Source organism: Nuphar pumila, chromosome 13, assembly GCF_984573655.1.
Source record: "Nuphar pumila chromosome 13, dmNupPumi1.hap1.1, whole genome shotgun sequence".
Lineage (NCBI taxonomy): Eukaryota > Viridiplantae > Streptophyta > Magnoliopsida > Nymphaeales > Nymphaeaceae > Nuphar > Nuphar pumila.
This window is the reverse complement of record NC_143261.1, coordinates 87,063,394-87,089,348: the sequence shown is the minus strand read 5'-3', so window position 1 is coordinate 87,089,348 and position 25,955 is coordinate 87,063,394. Positions and strand designations below refer to the sequence as shown.

The 25,955-nt window shown below is 35.3% G+C and overlaps 1 protein-coding gene across 1 annotated transcript in view; it reads left to right on the top strand.

Moving 5' to 3' along the window:
* LOC149819009 (amino acid transporter AVT1C-like) overlaps nucleotides 1–22,597 on the top strand; it is a 110,198-nt gene extending 87,601 nt beyond the window's left edge. Inside the window, exons 11-14 of the mRNA XM_089984574.1 lie at nucleotides 19,806–19,951; nucleotides 20,753–20,796; nucleotides 20,890–20,952; nucleotides 22,366–22,597. Of these exons, the coding sequence (XP_089840700.1) occupies nucleotides 19,806–19,951; nucleotides 20,753–20,796; nucleotides 20,890–20,952; nucleotides 22,366–22,461 (349 nt within the window). The 3' untranslated portion in view covers nucleotides 22,462–22,597. The remainder of the gene's footprint in view (nucleotides 1–19,805; nucleotides 19,952–20,752; nucleotides 20,797–20,889; nucleotides 20,953–22,365) is intronic.
* Nucleotides 22,598–25,955: the final 3,358 nt, after the last annotated feature.

Sequence of the window (25,955 nt, the reverse complement as noted above, 5' to 3'; positions counted from 1 at the left end):
TAAGGAATCATAGGATACAAACCTATTTGGGGGTATTGATATTCTAGAAGAGTGCCTAACTTGTGGTTCCTCAGTGGATTCAGAAATTTGAGAGTATTTTTCGAGGACACTAATAGGTTTTTCTTGATTTCTTCTTGAGTAAACATTTATATTGGTATCACTATCATGAACATTTATATTTGAATCACTATCATTTGAGAGTGTTATGTCAAGAGGGGATACCTCATGAGTATCGTCTATGTTTTCAAGAAAAACTTCTTGTGTGTCATCAATAAGATCATATAAGAATATATAATCAATTTCATTTGTTTCTTTTATTTTATCAAAACCGTTTTCTTCTTCTAGAAATGTTACATCTTTTGAAACATATAGTTTATCATTCTTAAAATCATAACATCTATACCCTTTTTTATTTTCACCATATCCGAAAAATACACATTCAATTGCTTTTGGAGATAACTTATCCCTTTTATGTAGTAGGACAAAACATTTGCAACAAAAAATACGAAGGCGATTAAAATCGGGTGAAAACTTAAAGAGTTTTTCATAGGGAGAAGCATTTTTTAACTTAGAAGAGGGCATTCTATTGATTAGATAGGTTGAGGTTAGAACGGCTTCGGCCCAAAACTTCTTTGGAATATTCCTAGACACAAGTAATGTTCTAGCGGTTTCTATAATGTGCCTATGTTTCGTTTCCGCTAGGTCATTTTGTTGAGGAGTCCTAGGATATGACTTTTGGTGGCAAATGCCATTTTGGGTTAAATAGTTTTGGAATTCGTGAGATAAATATTCGCCACCGGAATCGGATCTTAAAATAGATATGTTACTTTGAAATTGATTTTGAACCTTTTTATGAAAATCTTTAAAGAAAGTAAATACTTCCGACTTATGACTAAGGAAATAAATCCAAACATACCGAGTAAAGTCATCAATAAACGTAACATAATATGAATAGCCTCCTTTAGACATAACCGGAGAAGGCCCCCAAACATCCGAATGCACCAATTCAAAAGGCCTTGATGAGAGAAAAGTTCTAGTTGGAAATGGAATAGACTTCATTTTTCCAAAAATACAATCTTTGCAATTAATTTCTTTTTCCTTACAAAATTTGTTTCCAAAAGGAAAGAGATACATTTTGGAATAACTTGGATGACCAAGTATTTTATGCCAAGTTTCCATGTTTTTTTCTTGGACATAAGAACAAAAAAAGTTTGTAGGGAGATCAAGATGGTCCATATAATAGAGGTCTCCCTTTCTATGGCATTGCCCAATCCGCTTCCCGGATCGGAGATCCTGCACAAAGCAACCATTAGATGAGAAAGATATTTCACATCCATGGTCGGCAATTTGAGAAACCGAAAAAAGGTTTAAATTTAGTTTGAGAACAACTCTTACTTTTGGAACACAAAAATTTTGTGAATCTTTAAAAGAGCCAATACTTGAAATTTTCAAAAAAGTTCCATCGGCCGTAGAGACACAAGCGTCCTTTGAATTGGTGCAAACATCACTAAGTGCATTTTCATGAGGGGTCATATGAAAGGAAGCTCCGGAATCAAGGATCCAAGAATACGTACCGGGTGATGATGTTGAAGCAATAGCCGCACTCGATGTGGAGGAAGAAACTTTTAGCATTTGTTGGAGAGCCATAGATATTTGTCCAAGAGTTTCTTTAATGTCATTGTTCTTGCCTTCATCTTCCTTGGTGGTGGTGTCTTCAAGAGAGGCCACTTTAGGCTTGAAGGTTCCAATAAGCTTTGGACAAGCGGGTCTAATGTGACCCGGCTCATTGCAATAATGACAAATAATCATTTTTCTTCCTTCATTGTAGTTCCCTTGTTTCCCAAAATGAGGAGGCTTATAGGTTCTAACATTGTTACCCGGTTTTGATACGGCAAGAACTTCATCAACATGCTTACTCATGCCAAGCCTTGTCTCCTCTTGAGTGATTTCGGCAATAGCATCCTCAATAGAAGGAAAAATAGATCTATGGAGAAGTGAGGATCTCACTTGCTCAAATTCGGGACGTAGCCCAAAAAGAAATTGAAACAATCGCTCTTGTTCCATTTGTTTTTGCCTTAAATCAATATCTTCCATAGAAACCCATTTTGGCTCCAAGAGAGCCAATTCATCCCATAGTGGGTTTAGGGCACTATAGTAGTCTTGAATGCTAGAATCACCTTTCTTGGTGGTTCTAATCTTTTCTTACAAGAAGTATGCTCTTGCAAGATCCTTTTGGGTATACATACCCCTCATAAAGGACCAAGCCTCATTGGCTCTACGAAATTTAGCTATATTAGCACATACCTTAAGCTCCACATTGTTCATAAACCACGCAAGGATTTTTGCGTGATTGCTTTCCCAATCTTCCACTTCCTTTTGATGACTTTCAATGGCCTTGAGGCGAGCATCTCTCTCAAGAGCCTTTTCTTGACCTTCTTCCATCTTCGTGAGCATAAGCTTAGGTTTCGGAATGGTCCCCATGACAAAACCCCAAAGCTTCTTTCCTTTGAGATTATTCTCCATTGCCGATGCCCACATCATATAATTCTTTTCATTGAGCTTGAAAGATAGGTCAATCTTTGTCTCCATGATGTTGCCAAGAAGTGAGAAGATGTTCACTAAATATGAGATACACGAACCACACCTTTCCTTCAAGAATCGAGTGGCTCTGATACCATGTAATGAGATATTGCGGAAATATAGAGTGCATACAAGTACTTACAACAATGAATAAAAGAGACAATATCACAAGTCCACAAAGGGACAATACAAGCACAAGCCTTTAAGAAGGCAACAATATACAAAGCCTCTTATTGAGAAGAGAGAAAAGCTCTCAAGGATGAAAATACACAAGGGCTTCACCCCTATTTATACAAGAGGAAGAGGAGGAAAAAGGAGGGCCAAAGGGCCTCAAAAGGAGAGCCAAAAGGGGGCTCCCATAGAGTCGTTGGGAGCCCCCAACGGTCATATTTGTGACCGTTGGGGGCTCCAACGACTCTATGGTTGGAGCCCCTTTAGGTCCTCAAAAAGAATAAAAAAAGAATTAAAAAAGAATTAAAAAAATAAAAATAAAAATTACATTTATTCAAAAAAAGAAAAATAGTTGTTTTCTAAAACAACTATGTGAAATTACAAAAATACCCCTATCAGGTATTGATGTAATATACAATATATATATATATATATATATTAGGTACATTTTAACAGGCTAAACATGAGTAAAAATGTTAGTGTGCTTGCTACTTCTAGCAATGGTCAAGAAGAGTATTGTGCACTTGCCGCATCAAAACCAGGACACTATATCAAGCCATATAAACCTCCTCATTTTAATAAGAATCAAAAATCATTTGCCATAATTGTAATGAGCCCGATCATATTAGGCCTCAATGTCCTAAATACAAATATAGGTCTCAAGAAAAGCGTGTTGCGGCTGCATCATCAAAACAAGATGAAGATACTTTGAATCTCAAAGACCTCACCAAATCATTATCTCAACTGACGGAGGCATTGCAACCACTGCTTAAAGGATCTACCTCAGGAGCGGCCATTGCAACCTCTTCTACTCCTGGTATGTGCTCTTGGCTTCTTGATTAAGGAGCTTCTTTTCATATGACCCCACATAGATTTATACTATCCAAATGTCAACCTAATTCAAATGCATCATTTGTTTCCACTGCCGATGGTACTGCCTTGGAAATAAAGGGTGTTGAAATTTTTAAAAATGATTTGTCAAAACATAACAACTTTTATATTCCGAAAATAAGACTTATACCAAAACTTCATCTTAATCTACTTTCTGTTTCTCAAATCTCGGATCATGGATATGATGTCATTTTCTTATCAAGTAAATGTTGGGTGCAGGATCGCCAGTCCAAGAAATTGATTGGGGAAGGTTCTAGGCAAGGAGATCTCTATTATATGGATTTCCTTTGTATTCCAAAGGAATCATTTTGCAACACTGCCCAAACAAAAGACATACGGACTTGGCATCATAGACTTGGGCATCCAAATATAAAAAAATTAAATTTTATACCTATTACCAAGAATGTTTGTAAAGATAATTTTGAATGCAACTTGGTAAAATGACAGTCTTGCCTTATGGTCAAAGAACTTTTTACTCCTTAATGCCTTTTGAATTAGTTAATTCGGATGTATGGGGTCCTGCTCCTGTAGCCTCTAAAGGCGGATTCTCCTACTATGTTGTGTTTATTGATGACTTCACTAAATATTGTTGGATTTACTTTCTTAAGTATAAATCAGATGTATTTGCAACCTTCAAAATATTTCATAACATGATTAAAAATCAATTTGAAAGTAAACTCAAAATTCTCAGAACTGACTCTAGAGGAGAATACTTGTCAAATGAGTTTAAACAATTTTTAGAAAATGAAGGAATTTTACATCAAAGATCATGTTCTAGAACCCCGCAACAAAATGAAATTTCAGAAAGGAAACACAGACATATTATGGAAACTACAAGAACTATTCTTATTGCTAAAAATGTTTCAAAAAATCTTTGGGCTGAAGCTGCATTAACCTCAGTATATCTTATAAATAGGATGCCTTCCAAAACTTTATCTAATGAAATTCCTTTTGAAAAGTTATTCAAATATCAACCTGACTATCAAAGATTGAGAATCTTTGGTTGCAAATGTTATGTTTTGAATGATAAAGGAGATAAACTATCTTCTAAAGCTATTTCCTGTGCGTTCGTTGGTTATTCAGAAACACAAAAAGGACTTAAATGTTATGATACCAAAAATGATAAACTTCTCATTTCAAGGAATGTTAATTTTGTTGAAAATGAAAGTGGATTTGAAGAAAACATGTCGGAAGACATAAACTTTGATTGTTCTTTCTTGTTCAAACTATTGTCTAATGATGAAAATATTTATGTAGAACCTCTTATTGAAAATAGAACAACAGTTGAACCAATAGTATACACTAGAAATCAAAATGCATTCAATGAAGGTGTAAATCAAAGTAATCATGAAGCATCAGAAATTCCTTCAGAACAAACCACTATTCGTAGATCAGAACGAACCTCAAGAATCCCAAATAAATTTGTGTCTTATGATTCATTCTCTCCTAAACATAGAGCATGTCTTATAGCTATCCACTCATATTTTGAACCCTCATGTTACAATGAAGCAAAAAATTTACCTGAATGGATAAAAACTATGCACATAGAATTAGAAGCTCTTAAAGATGCTAATACTTGTGAAATTCTGGATTTACCTATAGGAAAGAAGACAATAGGTTGTAGATGGGTTTTTAAAGTAAAAACCAAAAGTGATGGATCCTTGGAAAGGCATAAAGCCAGGCTAGTTGCCAAAGGATATTCTCAAGAATACGGAGTAGATTACGAAAAAACTTTTGCTCCTGTTGCCAGGATGACCACTGTTCGAATGCTTGTAGCTATTTCAGCTATTAAAAATTGGAATATATTTCAAATGGATGTTAAAAATGCATTTTTAAATGAGAATCTCAATGAGGAAGTATATATGGATATTCCACCTGGATTAATAATTCCTTCAGGTAAAGTGCTTAAATTAAAAAAGGCATTATATGGCCTCAAACAAGCACCTAAAGCTTGGTTTGATACTTTTAACAATGTTATTACAAGGTATGGTTTTAAACCATGCTATACTGATACAGCTTTGTTTATCAAGAACTCTTCTGCTGGTATTATAATTTTACTTTTATATGTTGATGATATGTTAATTACAGGTAGTGACAAGGAGGGAATCAAGAAAGTAAAACAGTTTTTGAAAAATTCTTTTGAAATGACAGATCTTGGGTTTCTAACATACTTTCTTGGTATAGAAGTTTCATACTCTAACCGATGATACATATTGTCACAAACAAAGTTTTTCTTCAGATATTATTGACAGGTCAGGACTTTCAGATGATAAAGTTGTTGATACTCCAGAGATTGTCGGAATGAAAATGCGAGCCGATGATGGAGTTCCTTTGGACAATCCGACTCCCTTCAGACAACTAGTAGGATCTCTTATGTATTTAAGTATTACAAGACCAGACATAGCCCATGCTGTACATATAGTCAGTCAATTTCAACATGCTCCAACATCAGCTCATATGAGTGCAGTCATGAGAATTATTAAATACATCAGAGGCACTATAAATAAGGGAGTCTTTCTGTCCTCTTTGTGAACACCCCAAATTTTTCAAAGTTTTGTAAAAATGACCCTTTTGCCCCTGACCTCATTTTCTGAGAAAATCAAAGCGATTTCAAAGCTAAATTTCAGTCATTCTTCAGATTTTCTGAATTAAATCCCATAAGGCTATATTCAAAATCAACTCCGGATCCGAATCCAGTACTTTAAATCCATATTTCCTCAAAATCCGGATCCAAAAACCATTTCTGAAGAATTTTTCTCAAAATAGCTTTTAAATTCTTAGAAAAATTCCCTTTTGTAAATATTTTTGCAAAAATACAAAAAAATTAGCTTCAATCTTTGTTTTCTCACAAGATTTAGGATCTTATTCCAAAAATACAAAAAAAAAATTGAAAAATAACACAAAAACCAAAAAAAATGGAAAAACTACGAGAAAAGGCAAATGATTTTGGGTCTTTTTGAAAATTAATTTTGCTAAAAACCTCGGGAACCCCCTTTTGTAAAAATTTAAAAATCAAAGAGAGGGGGTCTTTTGCAAAAAACTCTTTAGGGTTTTTTTTTTTCTTCATAAGGAAAAGGGAAAACTGTCGACCCCCTCTCCATTCTCTCTTCACCATGGCGCACCCTCAATCGTGAAACCATCGCCCGGATCCTCCATTCACCTCTCATCTCTAACAAACCCCCCTTCGAGAGGCTTCTTCCTCTTCTTTAAGAATTGGTAGAGGCAAACCCTACAGGGACCGCGTTCCACCCCTCCATCCTCTTCTTCTTAAACGATCTCCTGCGCCTCCACTCTTCTCCTTCATGATCGCCGTCGCTCCTTCTCACCATTTATTTTCTTCCTTTTGATCTTCCCTGTGGACTGAAGAAAGTCGATCTCTCAAACCAAGTGGTGGTTGTTTCAACTAGTAGTTGCTGCGCTGTTATCACGAACTTTCCTGCTACCTGATAGCCTCTCCAATGAAAGGTATTTCAAATTTTACAGTCTTCTGGCGTTGTAGGTATGAACAACCATCTGTATACACCTCTGTTTTATGCATTTTTACGAGAATTGAAAAAGTCTTGTTCCTCCAAGATTAGTTTTTTTTTTCTGTATGTAATCCCCTTGCATTCACTCTGTAGCACATCCATCATACTTCGTGTGCTATCCACCCACCTTACCACAACACTATTAATCACTTGTATGTTTTCTCTGCACCTCATACTATAGGCCTTTGCCACCATTTTCACTTACACAGCACGTTACTTCAATTTCTCTTGTACAGCACCCTCCACAGTATATATATATATATGTTTAGTTTTTATATACATTCATCCATGCCCTCAACCACACTCACTCCAGTTTTCACTACCAACACTCACCATTCCTATGTTCACCTTCATCACTGTGCACCCCACATATCCACAGCAATTTAGATAATATATAGATGGTCAAAATAGTTGTATAGTGTGTAATGCTAGTAGACAAATTGATATGAATATGGAGATGAGGTCTAGTAAGCACCCCAAAGCATCAGCTTACGGTTTCTCAGGTAGAATTTTGAATGATAGGTTGGCAGCAGTAGAGAATAGTATGAAATTAATGGGACTGCACCCTCTGAGAGTTATTTAAATTCTCTTGCTCATGTGAATTCTCAGAGAACTCCACCAACGGCAGCCTAATCACCTGTGACAACAGAGTGATGGTTATAAAATTGATGGCACTGATATCTATGGGTTTGGAAGCCCTTTTGGATCTATAGGAAATGACCAGAATATGAGTTCTCTTGGGTTTCAGTCTAATCTGAAAGCAAATTCTATGTTGCAGGTTCATTAATAAAATCTGTGGACACTTCAACAGGTATGTAGCATTAAGTCTCAGTCTCCTGACCATTCTACAAAGGTAAATCTACCAGAACCCTATTCTAGAGACCATTTACTCCAGCTTCAACCACTTCAAAAGGGTCCAGCAGCAACAATTCTCATAACATCCACCATTCACACCTAAAACACTCAATACACTGTGATACTCACGCACAACCTTTACCTGTTGCCATGTACATACACTCATTTTACCTCCATCAACAGTATCACATTCAACTCGTTATCTTATGCATATTATTGTCACACACTCATCACCTTATGCACTTCACTTCATTGCACAGTAAGCATCATTCACCCTTACAAATATCCACCATCATCTCTCTTACCACAGCACTGTCATGTGTATCTTATCTTTTACCAATGTGCAATACCTTAATGATTAGTCTTGATAACTTGTAGCTTAGTACATTGACATGTTTGTTTCCCTCAATATAATGTATCAAATATATATCTCTGTGTAGATTTGCTTATTAGTATAATCGTTGCACATATATTTTTGCTTTTTGATATCATCACAGTACAATCTTTTGAAATGACTTCTTTTCCATGTTCATATCCTGCTTGGCATTAACTTTTCTTTTCTTCCTTGGAAATATGTGAGGTTATCCTCCTTCTGAGATTAGAAGCCTTATAATTGCAATTAATGTAATAACTAGATGCTAAGTGAGGCTCTACATTTCCAGTCCTAGATAGAATGAATGAGCAATGTAAAAGGCATTGAACTACTTGTATTCATGCATTTCTTCCTTTATTCTCACAATGGTGAAACGCGAATGGCACGCGCACCGTTTCGTAAGAGGTAATTGATACTAAGTTGATGATCCACATCAATGGCCATAGTCAGGGTGTGGACAAAACTTAGCATTTTTTTATCTCTTACAAAATAACACTGGATCCACTTTTAAAATTCATCATATTTTCTTAAAATATTTTCTTTCTTTTATCAGAATTTAACTTAGGATTAACTCAAAATATATACCAATGGCTATAGTCAGGGTATATTGAGGGTTAATTTCATTTTAAATTCTATAAAAGCACCAAAAGGGTATTTTATCCTTCAATTGAATTTAGATATGACTATCATATAATACATTCAATGACCATAGTCAGGAGTGTATTATATCATTAGTCTTGTTTAAATTCATTTGAAGAATGAAATATGATTTTTAAACCCAATTTCAAACTTATTTAAATTCATTCATCATATAGGATTGAATTGCATCATATTTTCAAAATTTACTTCTCAAAATTCCAAATGATTCTTCTTCTCCATTTCTCATATCAGATCTTATTCAAATCCAATTTTATTTCATTTCAAGATTCAAAAATTCAATTTCAAAGACCAATTTGACTTTTAAATTCCAAAATCACTTTTATATTCAAACTTCCAACTCAAATCAAAATTCAAAATCAAAGTTCAATTTAACTTTGAAGCTATCATCTGATTTCAAAATCAAGTTCATCCCCTTATCTTCAAATCAAGGTTTTCCAAATTTAAATTTGGGTTTCTAAAACCCAGATCCATTTTTTAAAGGTCCTATTTGGATTTTTCATAAACCAAATCCAAAATCAAATCCTAGTCTCAACTTGGATCCAGATTTCCAAGTATAAAACTCCATTCCACTTTGGATCTCCAATTACAGATCCAAATTCCATTTAGGATCCAAATCCTTATTCCATTTGGATCTCCAGTTACAGATCCAAATTCCATTTAGGATACAGATCCTCATTCCATTGGATCTCAGATTCAGATCCAATATCCAATTCTTAGGATCCAGAATCCAACTCTGCTTTGGATCTCAGATTCAGATCCAAATTCCAATTCTTAGGATCCAGAATCCAACTCTGCTTTGGATCTCAGATTCAGATCCAAATTCCAAATTCTTAGGATCCAAATCCTTATCCCATTTTGGATCTCCCATCACAGATCCAAATTCCATTTAGGATCCAAATCCTTATCCCATTTTGGATCTCCCATCACAGATCCAAATTCCATCAAAATCCTTATTCTACCTTGGATCTCCCATCATGGATCCAAATTCCATTTAGGATCCAAATCCTTATTCCACTTTGGATCTCCAATCATAGGTCCAAATTTCTTTTAGGATCCAGATCCTCATTCTACCATTGGATCTCAGATTCAGATCCAAATTCCAATTCTTAGGATCCAGAAACCAATTCTACATTGGATCTCAGACTTTAGATCCAAATCCATTCTAGGATCCAGAACCCAATCCTACATTGGATCTTAGACTTCAGATCCAATTCCATCTTGGGATCCAGAGTCCAACCCTATCTTGGATCTCAGATTTCGGATCCAAATATCATCTTGGATTCCAAATCTTGAATCCGATTCCATTCAAAATTCCAAATCCAAATTTCACTTTAAATTCCAATTCTTAAAACCAATTCCATTTCATTCCAGATTTCAGATCAAGTTCCCATTTCAGATCCTAAATCCAAAAATCAACTGAAAACTCTATTCAGAATCCAGAACTTGGATTCAGATTTCATCTTGAAATTCCAACTGTTACAAATCTCATTCCTCAATTCCTTTAGATTTCCCACATTTCCTTCTAAAATCAGAACTTCAAAAGTGGAATTCAATTCCATTCCAAATATTCATCCAAATTCAAAGTCCATTTATGACTTTGAAAATTTCCTTCATTCTCTTTTTATTTCAAGACTTCAAGATCAATTTCCAAATTCCAGATTTATTTTCCCAAGCTCCTGATTATTCTAAAAACTTAGAACTTTAATCTTAAGTTCTAAGTTAGAAAACATTTCTTTACTTTATCGGATTCACTTGGGATTTCTTCAAAACATTTTCAAAAAGAGCATACATCTTTGCATTTGCACAAGCATGATTCATTGTGCATTTTAGACTTAGGATAAATACTTAGATAATTTCTTAGCAAAGCAAAAGGCATTAATTCGACCCTTGGTTCGATTACCCCTGGTAAAGGCGCCAGGAACGGTCGAACCTCGTACCGACGAGCGGATCCCGTCTCCCAGTTTTCCCGCAAATATTTCAAAAACGGAGGCGAGTTATTTCAAATATTTTTAAAATTAAGGTCAAGTGAGACCCGCAAAAGAGTTCCTCTTCTCTTCTCTTCTCTTCTTTCTTTTCTCTTCTCTCTTTCTTTCCGTTCTTTTATCTTTTCTCCCTTCAAAAAGGAGGAAAATAAGAGGTTGGAAAGGAAAAGAGAAGGAAGAGAGAGAACATTATGAGAGGAAAAATTTTGCGATGATCACACTCTTCTTTCTCCTTGGATCTTATTGCATATTCTGATGCTGATTGGGGAGGAGATCCAAATAACAGGCGCTCAACAACTGGTTTTTGTATATTTCTAGGTGAATCTTTGATTTCATGGAGGTGCAAGAAACAACAAAATGTGTCATTATCATCTACAGAAGTTGAATATAGAGCAATGACAACTACTACTATGGAAGTCGTGTGGCTCAAACAACTGATTTCAGATATGAGGATTCACCTTCAGAATCCTACAAGATTGTGTTGTGACAATAAGAGTTCGATATACATTGCTCGAAATCATACGTTTCATGAAAGAACTAAGCATATAGAGATGGATTGCCATTTTGTTCGTGAAGAATATTTGAAGAAGACTATTGATCTTCCCTATGTGACATCAGAATATCAACTTGCTGACTTCTTCACCAAGGTACTATGCTCACCAAGATTCAACTTTTTACTTGACAAACTTTCGGTGATTTCACCATAAGTTTGAGGGAGACTGTTAGAAAATAACATATATATGTATATGCTTGAATATATATATATATATATATATTTATATATATACATACTTTTCGTAATACAAGAGTATGTATATATATATATGTATATAACTATATATTTAAAGTATATACTTATATTCTTGTAATACTTTTTTATTTATTTATTTTTGTAATTTTATTTCTTTCTTATTTTTTTGTCAAACAGTCATAATTGACTAGAGCTGTTGGGCTGTCAAAACAGCCAACAACCTTTTTGTCAGGTTCTGTCAAACAGTCAAAATGTTGACTGTTTGAATAGAGCTGTTGGGCTACTCCCGACGGCTCTAATTAGAGCTGTTGGGAGTAGCCCAACAGCTATCCCAACAGCTATTTTAATAGCTCCTCTCATGTAACCTCTCTATAAATAAGGGCATGCTGCCCATTGTAATTTCAATACAAAGGTAGAGGGTTTTACCTCTTACATATTCAGATTCAAGTGCATTTATGCACTATTCTTATGTTTGTGCTGTGGAGCCTTTTGTATGCTATTTTGGTTTACCATATTGGGTGAATGTATGTTTTGTCAAGTTGTTTGTAGACTTGATTGTGTGTAAGACTCTTTACACTTTAAACTATGAGAAAGAAGCTTATGAGACTGCAACATATTTAATTTCACACAACATCATGCATACAATTGTATAAGCTTATACATGATCTCAAGTACTCAGATCTGATCACAACCAACCAAATAATAGAAAAATCAGACTTAATAGCAATCCCCAAAATAACGTATTACTCTAGTATTAAAACCGTCAAAATAATATAACATCTCTAGACTATCATACACTCTGAGATTTGCTATTTTAGAGCATTTACAGTAAGATCATTTATATTTTTAAGTTCTCTCTCTCATATTGTGTGTTTGTCTCTTGCCACTTTGTGGCCTATTGTATTTTGCCCATTAGTGGCTTCTTGCTTGTATGCTTGTGCATCTCTTATAGTCACTTTGTGACATTGTTCTTTGCCTAGTGTTTCATTACAAAATATGCTTGCATGTCCGGTAACATATTACAAATTTTGTTATCTGCCTTGTTACATTTACTTATCTGGAACATCACATGATGCCTTTTGAGGTCATGCAAAATTTGTCATTTTATTGGCTTGCTGCCAATTTCTGTTAGTAACCAAACGGAGTAACCCTAGTTTGTGCTTGCAAAATCAGAACAGTACCAACAAAGAGAGTAGTTCCAGAAGGAACATTTCTCTTTGCAGAAGGTCAAAATGGTATACATGATGATAACTAATCTTTCGTGGGAATGACTGCCAATGAACATGATTAGGTGTGCTCCCGGCATTGACTTACTGCTTGTAAGCCTTAGAAAACTATGAGTGAAGTGTCATAGGAATTTAAGTACCAAATGGTCTTCTTTTTTGTCTTTTACCCTCTTTTTATGTTATAAGAAGGGTTCACTATACTTAGTTTCAAATTAAATTTTAAAACTTTTATTAGGGGTTCCTATTTTGCAACCAAAAGAAAGTCAAAGTGCATGGGGGACATTGTTGTCAGCTTGTTCTATTTGTGTGAGGTTGACCTTTCTAGCCCCTGTTCTCCCATTTATTTCTACAGGTGATCTTTGAGTCGCTCCTTTCTATTATAATATACAAATTGCTCATTTCTTCCTATACAATCTGAGCAAAGTTCAGGATATCCTATAAAGTTAATAATGGGTGTCATATCTAGCCCTATTGCTTTCTTAGCTTTCTTTATTAGATAATATAGTTGCCCATATTTTTGGCCATTTTCCTTTGACTTGCCAAGCATTTCCTGTGGAATCTGTTTGATAACGATGAGACCTGCATATACATACCTATATCATTGTTGTGTTATCTCATAGTTCCATTATTTCTTCTTTTTCTTCTTCTTCTTTATCTTCCCTCTCTCTGTGTCTCTCTTTCCCAATGCTGCTATTGTTAAATTATGTAATTCAATCTTGTAACTTCGTATATATATTTTACATATATAAGGTAATACATATACATATATATAATATATGTATATGTATCTACCTATTATATATGTAAAATATATATATATAATTCTATCTTTAGTCTTAGGGGTAGTTTAGACATTTTTACACATATTCTTTTTCGAATATGTTTTGTAATTTCTTTTACCCTTTTTATTTTTCTTTTTCATTTAATAAATGCCTTGTACCTACCTTGGGAGGGGCCCAACACACTAGTCGTTGGACCCCTCCAACGGTCACATTTGTGACCGTTGGAGGGGCTCCAACGACTATGTGGAGCCCCTTCCAAGGTCTCCTTTAGCCCTATAAATATGGGCACTCTCTCTTGTATTTGGTAGTGGTTGTTGGGATTTATTGCCCAACCATTTTAGTGTTTATAAAACTTATGAGTGCATTTGCACTTTTGTGATTTCGTATTTTGTGCTTTTGGTGCACAAGTGTTCCAAGTGTTCTTGGTGTGTGTATGCTTGCACATTTATATCGTTCCTTTGACTTTAGTATCTTGTTGAAGATACTTTTACATGGTATCAAAGCCTTGTTGAAAAAGGAGAATTGCGATTCGCCCTCTCTAGCATTCCTCGAAAAGCGTGCCTTCAAGTTTTTTGAAATCAAAGAGGATCACCTTCTTCGAGCAATATTTTAGGAGTCTCTCGTATCAAGGAAGACGCGAAAAGTAATTGAGGTACGTATTATTCCTTGGCTTCTTTCCTCTCTAATGGGTGAAAAAGACTCCCATTTCTCTCTTGGGTTTAAGCTTAATGGCTCAAACTATCATGTTTGGGCTGGTAATATGGAAGCTCATATTAAAGGAAAGGGCCTTTGGGGTTACGTCCATGGATCCATACCGGAACCGGAACCTAAAATTACCATTGTTGAAGGAGGGGATATCAAGATCCTCGAAGGGGATGAAAGACAAAAGGCCCTTGAAGAGTATTCTAAAAAACATGATGATTGGGAAATGAAGAACTTCAAGATCTTATCTTGGATTTTCTCATCCGTTGAGACCAAGATAAATGCCAACATCATCAAATTTAAAAGGGCTTCCGAAGCTTGGGTATATCTTGAGAAAATGTACACCTCAAGAGATTTATCCCACAAGTACTTTCTCCAAAAGAGGGCTTTGACTCTCCAACAAAATGACATGACCATTCGGGAGTACTTTGCCGAATTATCCGCTATTTGGGACGAACTCGCAATTCTTGAACCTAAGTGGAGTGGTGAGGCAATCGAATTAAGGCACAAACAACTTGAGGAAGACCGGTTCTTCAATTTTTTAAATGGCCTTAGACCCGAATTTGAACAAGTTCGGTCCTCTCTTCTCTCCGCTTTCACATCTCCCTCGCTTGAAGATGTTATCACCAAGCTAAGTGGTGAAGAAACCCGTATGGGGATTGGCAAAAATAATTCTAGCATTCTTGTTGCTTCCTCTACTCAAGAAGATGGTGAAATGGCTAATGTCGTGTCAAGACCGGGAAACAACATGAAAACCTATAGACCTCCTCATTTCAAGAATCAAGGTCAAGGAGGAAATGATCGATATGGCAAAAGAGACTATAGCAAAGTGACTTGATACTATTGTAAAGAACCCGGACATATCAAACCGTTGTGTCCTAAATGGAAGAAATTAATTGCAACGGCTATGGCATCCCAAGTTGAAGAATGACCTTCTTCATCAAATGAGTCTCTTTCTCTTCAACAAATTGTAGAAGCATTCCAACCTCTTCTCAAGGGAGGCACTTCCGGAGCCGCTATGTCATCCACTTCCCCAGGTAAGACATCTTGGCTTTTAGATTCCAGAGCATCCTTTCACATGACCCCTAGCTCTTGCTCTCTTTCAAATTTCTCTAAAAATTCTTTTCCATCTTTTGTCTCAACCGCGGACGGAACATCTCTTGAGATTAAAGGAGTAGGTAATTTTGAAAAACAAGACTTCTTTGTTCCAAAAATTCGTTTTATCCCAAACCTTAACTTAAATCTTCTTTCCGTCTCCCAACTCTCGGACCATGGTTGCGATATAAAATTCTCTTCTAATAAATTTTGGATACAGGATCGCCAATCCGGGAGATTGATTAGGGAAGGCTCTAGAAGAGGAGACCTCTACTACGTAGATTTTCTTCAAGTTCCTAAGAGTCAATTTTGCAACGTCGTCCAAAACAAAGACATTCATGTATGGCATAAGAGATTGGGTCATCCCAATATTGTTAAAATCTCTTATTTACCTTTTGTTAAACATCTTTGTAAAAGTGACTTTTTGTGTAATGAATGCATTCTTGGGAAAATGAAATGTTTGCCTTTTCCTCAAAGATCCATGTTCACGACAAAACCATTTGAAATTGTCCATTCCGATGTATAGGGACCGGCTCCGGTAATGTCTAAAGGAGGATTTTCATATTATGTGATATTTGTAGATGACTACACTAGGTTTTGTTGGATTTATTTCCTTAAACATAAACATGAAGTCTTCTCAACCTTTAAAAGTTTTCACACAATGATTTCAAATCAATTCAATGGATGTTTAAAAATTTTTAGGTCTGACTCTGGAGGAGAATACCTTTCAAATGAATTTAAAAGTTATCTTGAAAACTTTGGTATTCTTCATCAAAATCTTGTCCGAAAACCCCTCAACAAAATGGATTAGTCGAACGAAAGCACAGGCACATCATTGAAACAACCAGGACTTTACTCATTTCTCAAAACATTCCAAAAAATCTCTGGGCTGAGGCAACCCTTACTTCTGTCTATCTCATAAACAGACTCCCATCGAAGAATTTAAACAAAATTTCTCCCTTTGAAAAACTGTACGATAAGGAACCTGATTATAGCAGGTTAAGGGTCTTTGGGTGTAAATGTTTTGTTCTTACTGATAAGAATGACAAACTTTCTCCGAAAGTCATTCCTTGTGCCTTTCTTGGCTATTCAGAAACCCAAAAGGGGTTTCGTTGTTATGATATCAAAAGTGATAAATTGTATGTTTCCAGAAATGTGAGTTTTTTGGAAAATGTTAGTGGGTTCGAACATAGTAACCCTCAAAATGAAAATATGGATTACTCCTTTTTATTCGATTTACTGAATAAAGACGATGATACTAGTGATAATGAGTCAGATCAAAGTAACCCAAATGATTTTGAAACCGAGGAAAACTCCTCCTTGCCTTCTTCGTCACATCAACATATTGACTTACCTAGAGACTCTATCACCTATACTCATAGAGATCAAAACAACTTTAGGAGTGCTCTTGACAGATATAGTAATGCCAGTCCCAATGGTTCACAGAATGAAATAATCCCTCGTAGAACCGAAAGAAGTAGAAGGCCTCCCTCTAGGTTCATCTCCTATGACTCTTTTTCACCAAGATATAGAGCCTGCTTTAGTGCCATTCACTCCTATATAGAACCTAGAAATTTTGAAGAAGCACGAAAGTGCCCTGAATGGATTAATGCAATGGACAGTGAACTTGAGGCTCTGAGAAGAGCCAAAACTTGGGAGTTTCAACATCTTTCTAAAGGTAAGAAAACAATAGGATGCAGATGGGTTTTTAAAGTAAAAACTAAAAGTGATGGATCCCTTGAAAGGTATAAAGCTCGCTTGGTTGCAAAAGGATATAGTCAAGAATATGGTATTGACTATGAAGAAACTTTTGCTCCTGTAGCCCGTATGGTCACTGTCCGATGCCTGATAACCGTTGCTTCTATCAACAAATGGAACATCTATCAAATGGATGTTAAAAATGCATTTTTAAATGGTGATTTAAGTGAAGAAGTTTATATGGATACTCCTGGAATGGAGGCTCCTAAGGGAAAGATACTTCGTCTTCAAAAAGCTCTCTATGGACTAAAACAAGCCCCCAAGGCTTGGTATGATAGATTTAACTCTGTTATGATTGAGAATGGTTTTTCCTCTTGTTTTACTGACACTGCTCTATTTGTTAGAAAATCCAATACAGGGATTGTTATTTTACTTCTGTATGTTGATGACATGCTCATCACTGGGAGTGACTCTAACGGGGTTAAGAGTATAAAATCTATCTTAAAAGATAAATTTGAAATGTCTGACTTGGGTTTTCTAACTTATTTTTTGGGAATTGAAGTAGCATACTCTCTTAGAGGATATTTCTTATCTCAAACTAAGCTTGCATCTGAGATCATTGACAGGTCAGGTATTACGGATGAGAAGCTTTGCGAAACTCCTGCGGTAGTAGGAGCAAAGATGAAAATTGATGATGGGGTTCCACTTTTGGATCCTACACCCTACAGACAGCTTGTAGGATCTCTGATGTATTTGAGTATTACCAGACCAGATATATCCCATGCAGTCCATACTGCAAGTCAGTTTCAGCATGTGCCTACATCCGTTCACATGAGTGCCATCTTACGAGTCGTAAGATACATAAAGGGTACTCTAAACAAGGGAGTTTTTCTGTCATCTTCTTCCGATTTAAAATTAATCGCTTATATTGATTCTGATTGGGGAGGTGACCCAAATAACCGTCACTCCACCACTGGTTTTTGTGTATTCTTAGGTGACTCACTGATTTCATGGAGATGCAAGAAGCAACAAAAGGTGTCACTCTCCTCAACAGAAGTTGAATATCGTGCCATGGCAACTACTACCATGGAGATTGTTTGGATTCATCAACTGCTTGAAGACATGGGAGTCACAATAGAAGGGCCCACCAAACTGTGTTGCGACAACAAGAGCGCAATTTACATTGCGAAAAACCACACATTCCATGAGCGGACCAAACACATTGAAATGGACTGTCACTACGTTCGCGAAGCATTTCTCCGAGGAGTCATTGATCTTCCTTATGTTACGTCCGAATATTAGTTGGCAGACTTCTTTACCAAAGTCTTGTGTGCTCCGCGGTTCAACTTCCTTCTTGGCAAACTATCGGTCATCCTGCCCTAAGTTTGAGGGGGGGTGTTAAATTATGTAATTCAATCTTGTAACTTCATATATATATTTTACATATATAAGGTAATACATATACATATATATATAATATATGTATATGTATCTACCTATTATATATGTAAAATATATATATAATTCTATCTTTAGTCTTAGGGGTAGTTTAGACATTTTTACACATATTCTTTTTCGAATATGTTTTGTAATTTCTTTTTCCCTTTTTATTTTTCTTTTTCATTTAATAAATGCCTTGTACCTACCTTGGGAGGGGCCCAACACACTAGTCGTTGGACCCCTCCAACGGTCACATTTGTGACCGTTGCAGGGGCTCCAACGACTATGTGGAGCCCCTTCCAAGGTCTCCTTTAGCCCTATAAATATGGGCACTCTCTCTTGTATTTGGTAGTGGTTGTTGGGATTTATTGCCCAACCATTTTAGTGTTTATAAAACTTATGAGTGCATTTGCACTTTTGTGATTTCGTATTTTGTGCTTTTGGTGCACAAGTGTTCCAAGTGTTCTTGGTGTGTGTATGCTTGCACATTTATATCGTTCCTTTGACTTTAGTATCTTGTTGAAGATACTTTTACAGCTATAACAGCACACACTGAATTTCTCTTTTTGTAAGTGCAAAAGTCCAACTTATTCCCTCTCATCTTTTCGTATCTTGCACAGTAAAACGATGGTTTCCCCATGAGACTAATATTTGGTAACTTATTGAGTATATTAGCAGTTCATAGATTATTGTGTGCCCACTACTTTACAAAAGAGGCATAAGATAAGACAAATCATAGAGTTCACATTATTCCAATGACCAGTGCTCAGATTACAAAAGCTAGTCTATCTCTTCCATTGAAATTTCTACATTACTTCTCTTTCTAGAGTATATCTTGGACTAAGTACTTTGTAGTCTGCATGTGCATGTGAAAATGTGTGTATATCGGGAAAGAGTGTGCTGAATTTGGTATATGCTTACTGTATAAAGTAAGTCATTATTATCCCTGAATGTTCATAGACTTTCTCATGTTTCTGCACAATGATTGTTGCATTATTAGAACATGCAAAATTCATGCTCTCAAATGGAGTGGACTAGTCTCCTTGTCTTATTTTCCTTAACCAGAATACACATATGCATTGACGTTGTCTCCAGTTGCTCTGAGTTTGGAAGAGTTGATACCATCAAACAATCTGAAGTCTCACATGTATGCAATCCTCATTAGAACTGTGCTTGTCATCTCCACCTTGGTTGTGGCTCTCATTGTTCCATTTTTCGGTAAGTTTGATTTCATTAATTGTTTGAGATAACTGTGCAAGGATCTGAGTTATATACTTTTTCTAGACTAGTTCTTATCTCATTTCTGGAAACAGTATCAGATAAGAAGTTTTCTTTTTCTCTTATCCTTTTTTGTAAAGAAATATGAAAAGAGTATTTATCTCCATCTTAAGGTGCTGCTTTCCAGATGATTAATTAATTGATTGATATGTTCCACATCTAAAATGGAATCAGCTGTTTGTGGAGATAATTTTCTCCATTTTGCAAATGTTGGTTAGAAGTTGAAGTTGCCAAGTTTAGAGATGAGTTGAACAATTTGCTAACTAATTTACTTAGTGTTCACTGGCACCAAGTTATGTCATAAGGTTCTAAAATGTTTCTGTAAATAGTTGAAAAGCAATAAAAGTGATCTGCGTATACTTAAAGAATTCCTGATGCTATTTAGCTTTGGTGCTTTATGAGCATTTCATCTTTTCTTTCTCAAATAATGATCACGCTATCTTTAGTCATGGTCTTTGATTGATCAAGTGGCTATGTTTTTCGTCTAGCACATTCTAAAGTTTATTGTCATGATCATTGATACACCATTTATGGCTTTCTTTCTGGAATCATTAATGTTACTTGTATTGCTGAACTGCAGTATAGAAAATTGTTTCACATCTAACACCTACCTACAGTTCTATTTAGCTAATTCATTTTGCATCCAGAGTTTTTATCTTGGAGCTAAAAATTTGATTACTAAAGTTCAATAGTCTATAATTGTGTGGAAGATATTCATGATCATTTGGATTTATCCCACAGGTCTTGTGATGGCTCTGATTGGATCCCTCCTAACAATGCTCGTAGTAAGTTACAGTGTTATTTTATGTCCATTGTTGTATTTAGTTAGCTTTATTATTTTACGGAAACTAATTTAAGGATGCAATCTGTTTTCACAGTCCTTGATTTTTCCATGTGCTTGCTTTCTAAGCATCCTTTGGGGAAAGATCACCTGGGTACAGGTATATGTTCCTTCTTATGGTTGTCTTGGAAAATTTTACCAAGATATATCTGATCCTAGTTGAGAAGGGACTTATATTTTGACTGCATTAGTTAGTCTCTATTGAAAAATTTGTGTTTTTAACTTTCTCTATATCTTTTATAGGTCCATATATTAGAATTATGCTACCAAAAAAGAAAAAAAAGATACTAGAACTACTATATGGGTAATTATACTCAGGGTTGATAAATTTCTTATTTGGTTTCAAGATGGAGGTTCTTGTATCCTGGACAAAAAGTTCCTATAGACCCTTTTCCTCTGTACACTGTAACCTTGTGAAGTTAGACAAATAGCTAGTTTTGTCGCACCAGGATTATTCAACTTCATGTAATGGGCACTTAATCCCAGAATTGACAGACAGCTAGGTGCAAAACATTCACATCTTGCTTTCCATTGATCAGTGGTGATCATACGAAATTTCTTTAGTTCAAAGTATGGATCATTAACATGATATAAATGTACCAACATGTACAATAGAATAGTCCTGTGGGAACCACAAAATGAGCAAAAATGCGCTAGGAAGAAAACAAAGATAATTGCAAAATTTAGATCTTTTGCCATAACCTGAGGTTCAACCATTTGTTGTAGGCAATCAGTGCCAATTCTCCTTTTCTGTCCCCTCTGAATTTCTCTCTCCAGAATTATTAATATTAGAACTTAAAAGTGCCAAAGAGTATGACTTATTTTGTCCCATGTGTTCTATATGCGATGAATTCATGTTAGGGTAAGAATCTTCACAGGTTTCTTTCTTTAATTATGTGGGATAATATGCGGCTGCATAATGTCCATGTTTCTCCATGGACACAATAAGTAGAAACCACTTCCCTGAGTATATGGAGCAATCCATCAGTACATGTCTTTAGAGCTTTTCCTTCTCATTTGTCATGATTATTCTGATGGAATGAGGAGTTTTGATGATGATGATGATGATGATGCATGCTTATATTAATGGGCTTAATATTCCAAAATCCTTTTTGCTTCTTCAACCACCTCATCTAGTTTTATTGAATATCTATATGCCTACTGAAATCAATCGCTTTAGTTCATAGTCAAATATGTAGCAGCATGATAGCTACAATTAATTCATACTTGAATTACAAACTGAATTCTTTTTAGAAATGGTTTAGTTGGAAATATTTCTTACAGTTTTCTGAAAAAATGTATTCTGCCTCTATAACCACAACAATTCTCTGGATGTTTATCCCGTGAAAGAATAAATGGATAACCCAACTAGACATCAAAGTATACATCATAGGATATATGCATTATTGAGTCACATCCAACATCCAATATATAAGAACTGAAGTTCTTATTCCCCCTCCTTACTAAATCCTCCTTTTATTTGTAAATCAATCTGAAAATGCTTAACTTGCAGGGTTCTTTATGCACGTTGATCATCACAATTGGGATTGCTTGCTCTATCTTGGGTACATACTCTGCTGTATCCAAAATCATAGAACTTCTAGGTTGATCTCTCTCTCGCTGTGCATGTGCACACATTTGTAATAATATATTGGCACTCTCAACTTGTTTCTTATATGTTCTCGCAGAAAAGACTTCATTTGGGCCTAATTTTTTGTCCAATAAAGTAGATGTACATTTATTTTTACTTGTACAAAGACTGTTCATCTGCCTATAAGTTTTGTCCATGTACTCTTAAAGATCTCTCTTTTTTACCATTCAAGATTTTCCTCTCATCACATTGCATTTTCCTTTTTTCCCTCCTTGTCTGCTTATAGCTATGCCAATGTTATATCCTAATTTCTAGGGGAAATTGATAAAAACGAGTTTTTGCTCTTCTATTTTTTATTTGAGTTATAATTGTTAAAATGTAATCTCGTATTTGTATAAATATATATTTATATATATAGAGATACATTTACATATATACCACATATATATGCAAATCTCTCTCTCTCTCTTTCTCTCTCTCTCTCTCTCTCTATATATATATATATAGTAATTCTTGTAAAACCCGACAAGGGTATTTTTGTCTTTTTGCTTTGCACATATTCCAATAGGAATATGTTGTACTTTTATTTTTTATTTATTTTTATTTATTTTCTTTTTCTTTTTCCTTATTTCTTTTTTCTTTTTGGTCAAACCTTGGGAGGCCCAATATAGTCATTGGGCCCCTCCAACGACTATGTTGGAGGCCCCTCCAAGGCCTCCTTTGGTTCCTTATAAATAGGGGTATTTTCCCTTGTTATATGCAAGCTTGTGAGCTCAAGTTTTTTTCTCTTTTTCAATATATTTCATTTTTGTGCCCTTGTGCATGATTATTTTTCTTACGCCTTTGTGCGTACTTGTTCAAGTGTTATTTGAGTGCCTTTGTGCACATCTCTTGTGAGGTATTTGTGCTTGCATGCGTATTGTCTCTTCGTAGACATTTTTACATGGTATCAGAGCTTGGTTAAAGATTGAAGATCGTGTGATTCTTCATTTTTTGGGTGCCTCGAGAAACATGCCTTTGGCTTCTTGGAGATTGGAGTGGGGGCTTCTCTTCATTATTTTAAGAGGGCCTTACAACAAATAAGACTTAAAAATCTTATTGCGGTATGTCTTTTTCTTTCATCTTTCCTCTCTAATGGGTGAAAAAGAGTCTCATTTCTCTCTTGGATTTAAACTCAATGGCTCCAACTATCACGTTTGGTCCGGAAACATGGAGGCTTACATAAAAGGAAAAGGTCTTTGGGGTTATGTGCAAGGCATAATCCCGGAACCGAAACCGGAACCCAAAATCACCTTGATAGAGAAATGTGAAATTAAGATTCTTGAAGAGGAGAAAAGAACCAAAGCCCTTGAGAAATATTCAAAAAAGCATGATGAATGAGAAAAGAAGAATTTCAAAATATTGTCTTGAATTTTTTCTTTCGTTGAAACCAAAATCAACATAAATATTATCAAATTCAAAAAGGTTTCTCAAGCATGACAGTATCTTGAGAAAATGTATACTTCTAGGGACTTGTCCCATAAATACTACCTTTAAAAGAATGCTCTAACTCTTCTTAAAGGCGAAATGACCATTAGAGAATATTTCGCCGAACTTTCTTTCGTTTGGGATGAGCTTGCTATGCTCGAACCAAAATGGAGTGGAGAGGCGATTGAACTTCGTCACAAACAATTAGAAGAAGATCAATTCTTCAATTTTTTGAATGGGCTAAGGCCCGAATTTGAGCAAATAAGCTCTTTCCTTTTGCCATCTTTCATTCCCCCTTCTCTTGAAGATGTTCTCATCAAATTAAGTGGGAAAGAAACTCGTATGAATCTAAGTAAGCAAGGGTCTAATGTACTTGCGGTTCCATCCAATTCTGAAGACAATGATGGGGTCAATGCGGTGTCTAGGCACGAAAACAATTTAAGAGCTTATCGTCTTCCTCATTTTAAAAATCAAAACCAAGGAGAAAATGGCGGACAAGTGTTATCATCGCAAAATTTTACTTTTACAAGTCAAACTGACCTTTGAAAAAGTTTTTGAAAATAACTCGCCTCCATTTTTAAAATGCGGGAAAATTCCGAGGAATGAGACTCGCCTGTCGGTACGAGGTTCAACCGTTCTTGGCGCCTTTACCAGGGGTAATTGAACCAAGGATCAATCAAATGCTTTGCTCTGCACAACTTATCTAAATTGTGTTCTATTTCCTAAATGCACAAAGAATCACGTATGTGCTATGAATTTTCTGAAAATATAGATTTGAAAACATGATGCTTGCTTCAGAGTTGGGAAAATACTTAGAAAAGGAGCCCTTTGAAAATCATGAATCATGATTGATAGAATGTTTCTGAGAAAATAAAAATCGATTTCTGAAGAATCCAAGTGTTTTTAGGAAAATCGATTTCTAAGGAATTTCAAGTAACTTTGGAAAACTTGATTTTTTCGAATTAGAACTTGGAAATTGAAATGTTAAGACTTGGAAAATCATGAAATGTGCTTAATAAATACTTGAAATACCACTTGAAAGCTCATAGTTTTGAGAAAATCAATTTTTGAGTAAGACTTTGAAATTTTGAGAAAATCAATATCTCTGAATTGGAATTGGAATTTGCAAATTGAATGAGATGAATGAATGTGGATTTGAAAGTCATTGCTTTGAAAGATTGAGAAAATCTTTTTGTATTTTTGAGAAATGTAGTGCATTTTGAAGTTAGCTTAAGAGTGTAGGTTGATTGTGGTTAATACGAAGATCACAAATCTGAGTCTCATTCGTATTCTGACTACGAAGATCACTTTCCAATTTTTTTTTGGGTCGAAGCGGCTCTTGTATCTGTCTATCTTATCAATCGTTTACCATCTAGAAATTTGGGTAAAATCTCTCCCTTTGAAACACTATATAAAAGAGAACCTAATTATAACAGTTTACAAGTTTTTGGTTGTAAATGTTTTGTTCTTATAGATAAAAATGATAAACTTTTACCTAAAGCTATTCCTTGTGTCTTTCTTGAATATTTCGAGACTCAAAAAGACTTTCGTTATGATTTTAAAAATGATAAGCTATATGTTTCAAGAAATGTGACGTTTTTGGAAAATGAGAGGTTTTGAAAAAAACGACTCTCACCACGAAAATGTTGACTATTCTTTTTTATTTGACATATTATCTAGTAATGATGATATGTCTAGTGATGATGAAATATCATCAAACCATGATAATGATAATGAAGTATACATTAACGACTTTAACTCACCCAGTACTCAAGAAGACAGAACAACAAATGGCCCAATAACCTATTCTCGTAGAGATAGAAATACTTTCAGAAGTGCAATTGATCAATATAGTGATTCTATTCCCACACATGATCCCAGATGGTCTGAAAGAAATAGGAAGCCTCCAATAAGATTTGTCTCTTTTTCACTTAAGTATAAAGCTTGTCTTAGTGCCATTCATTCTTATTTTGAACCAAGAAATTTTGAGGAAGGCAAAAAATGTGTCGAATGACAAGAAGCTATGAAAAATGAACTCAAAGCTC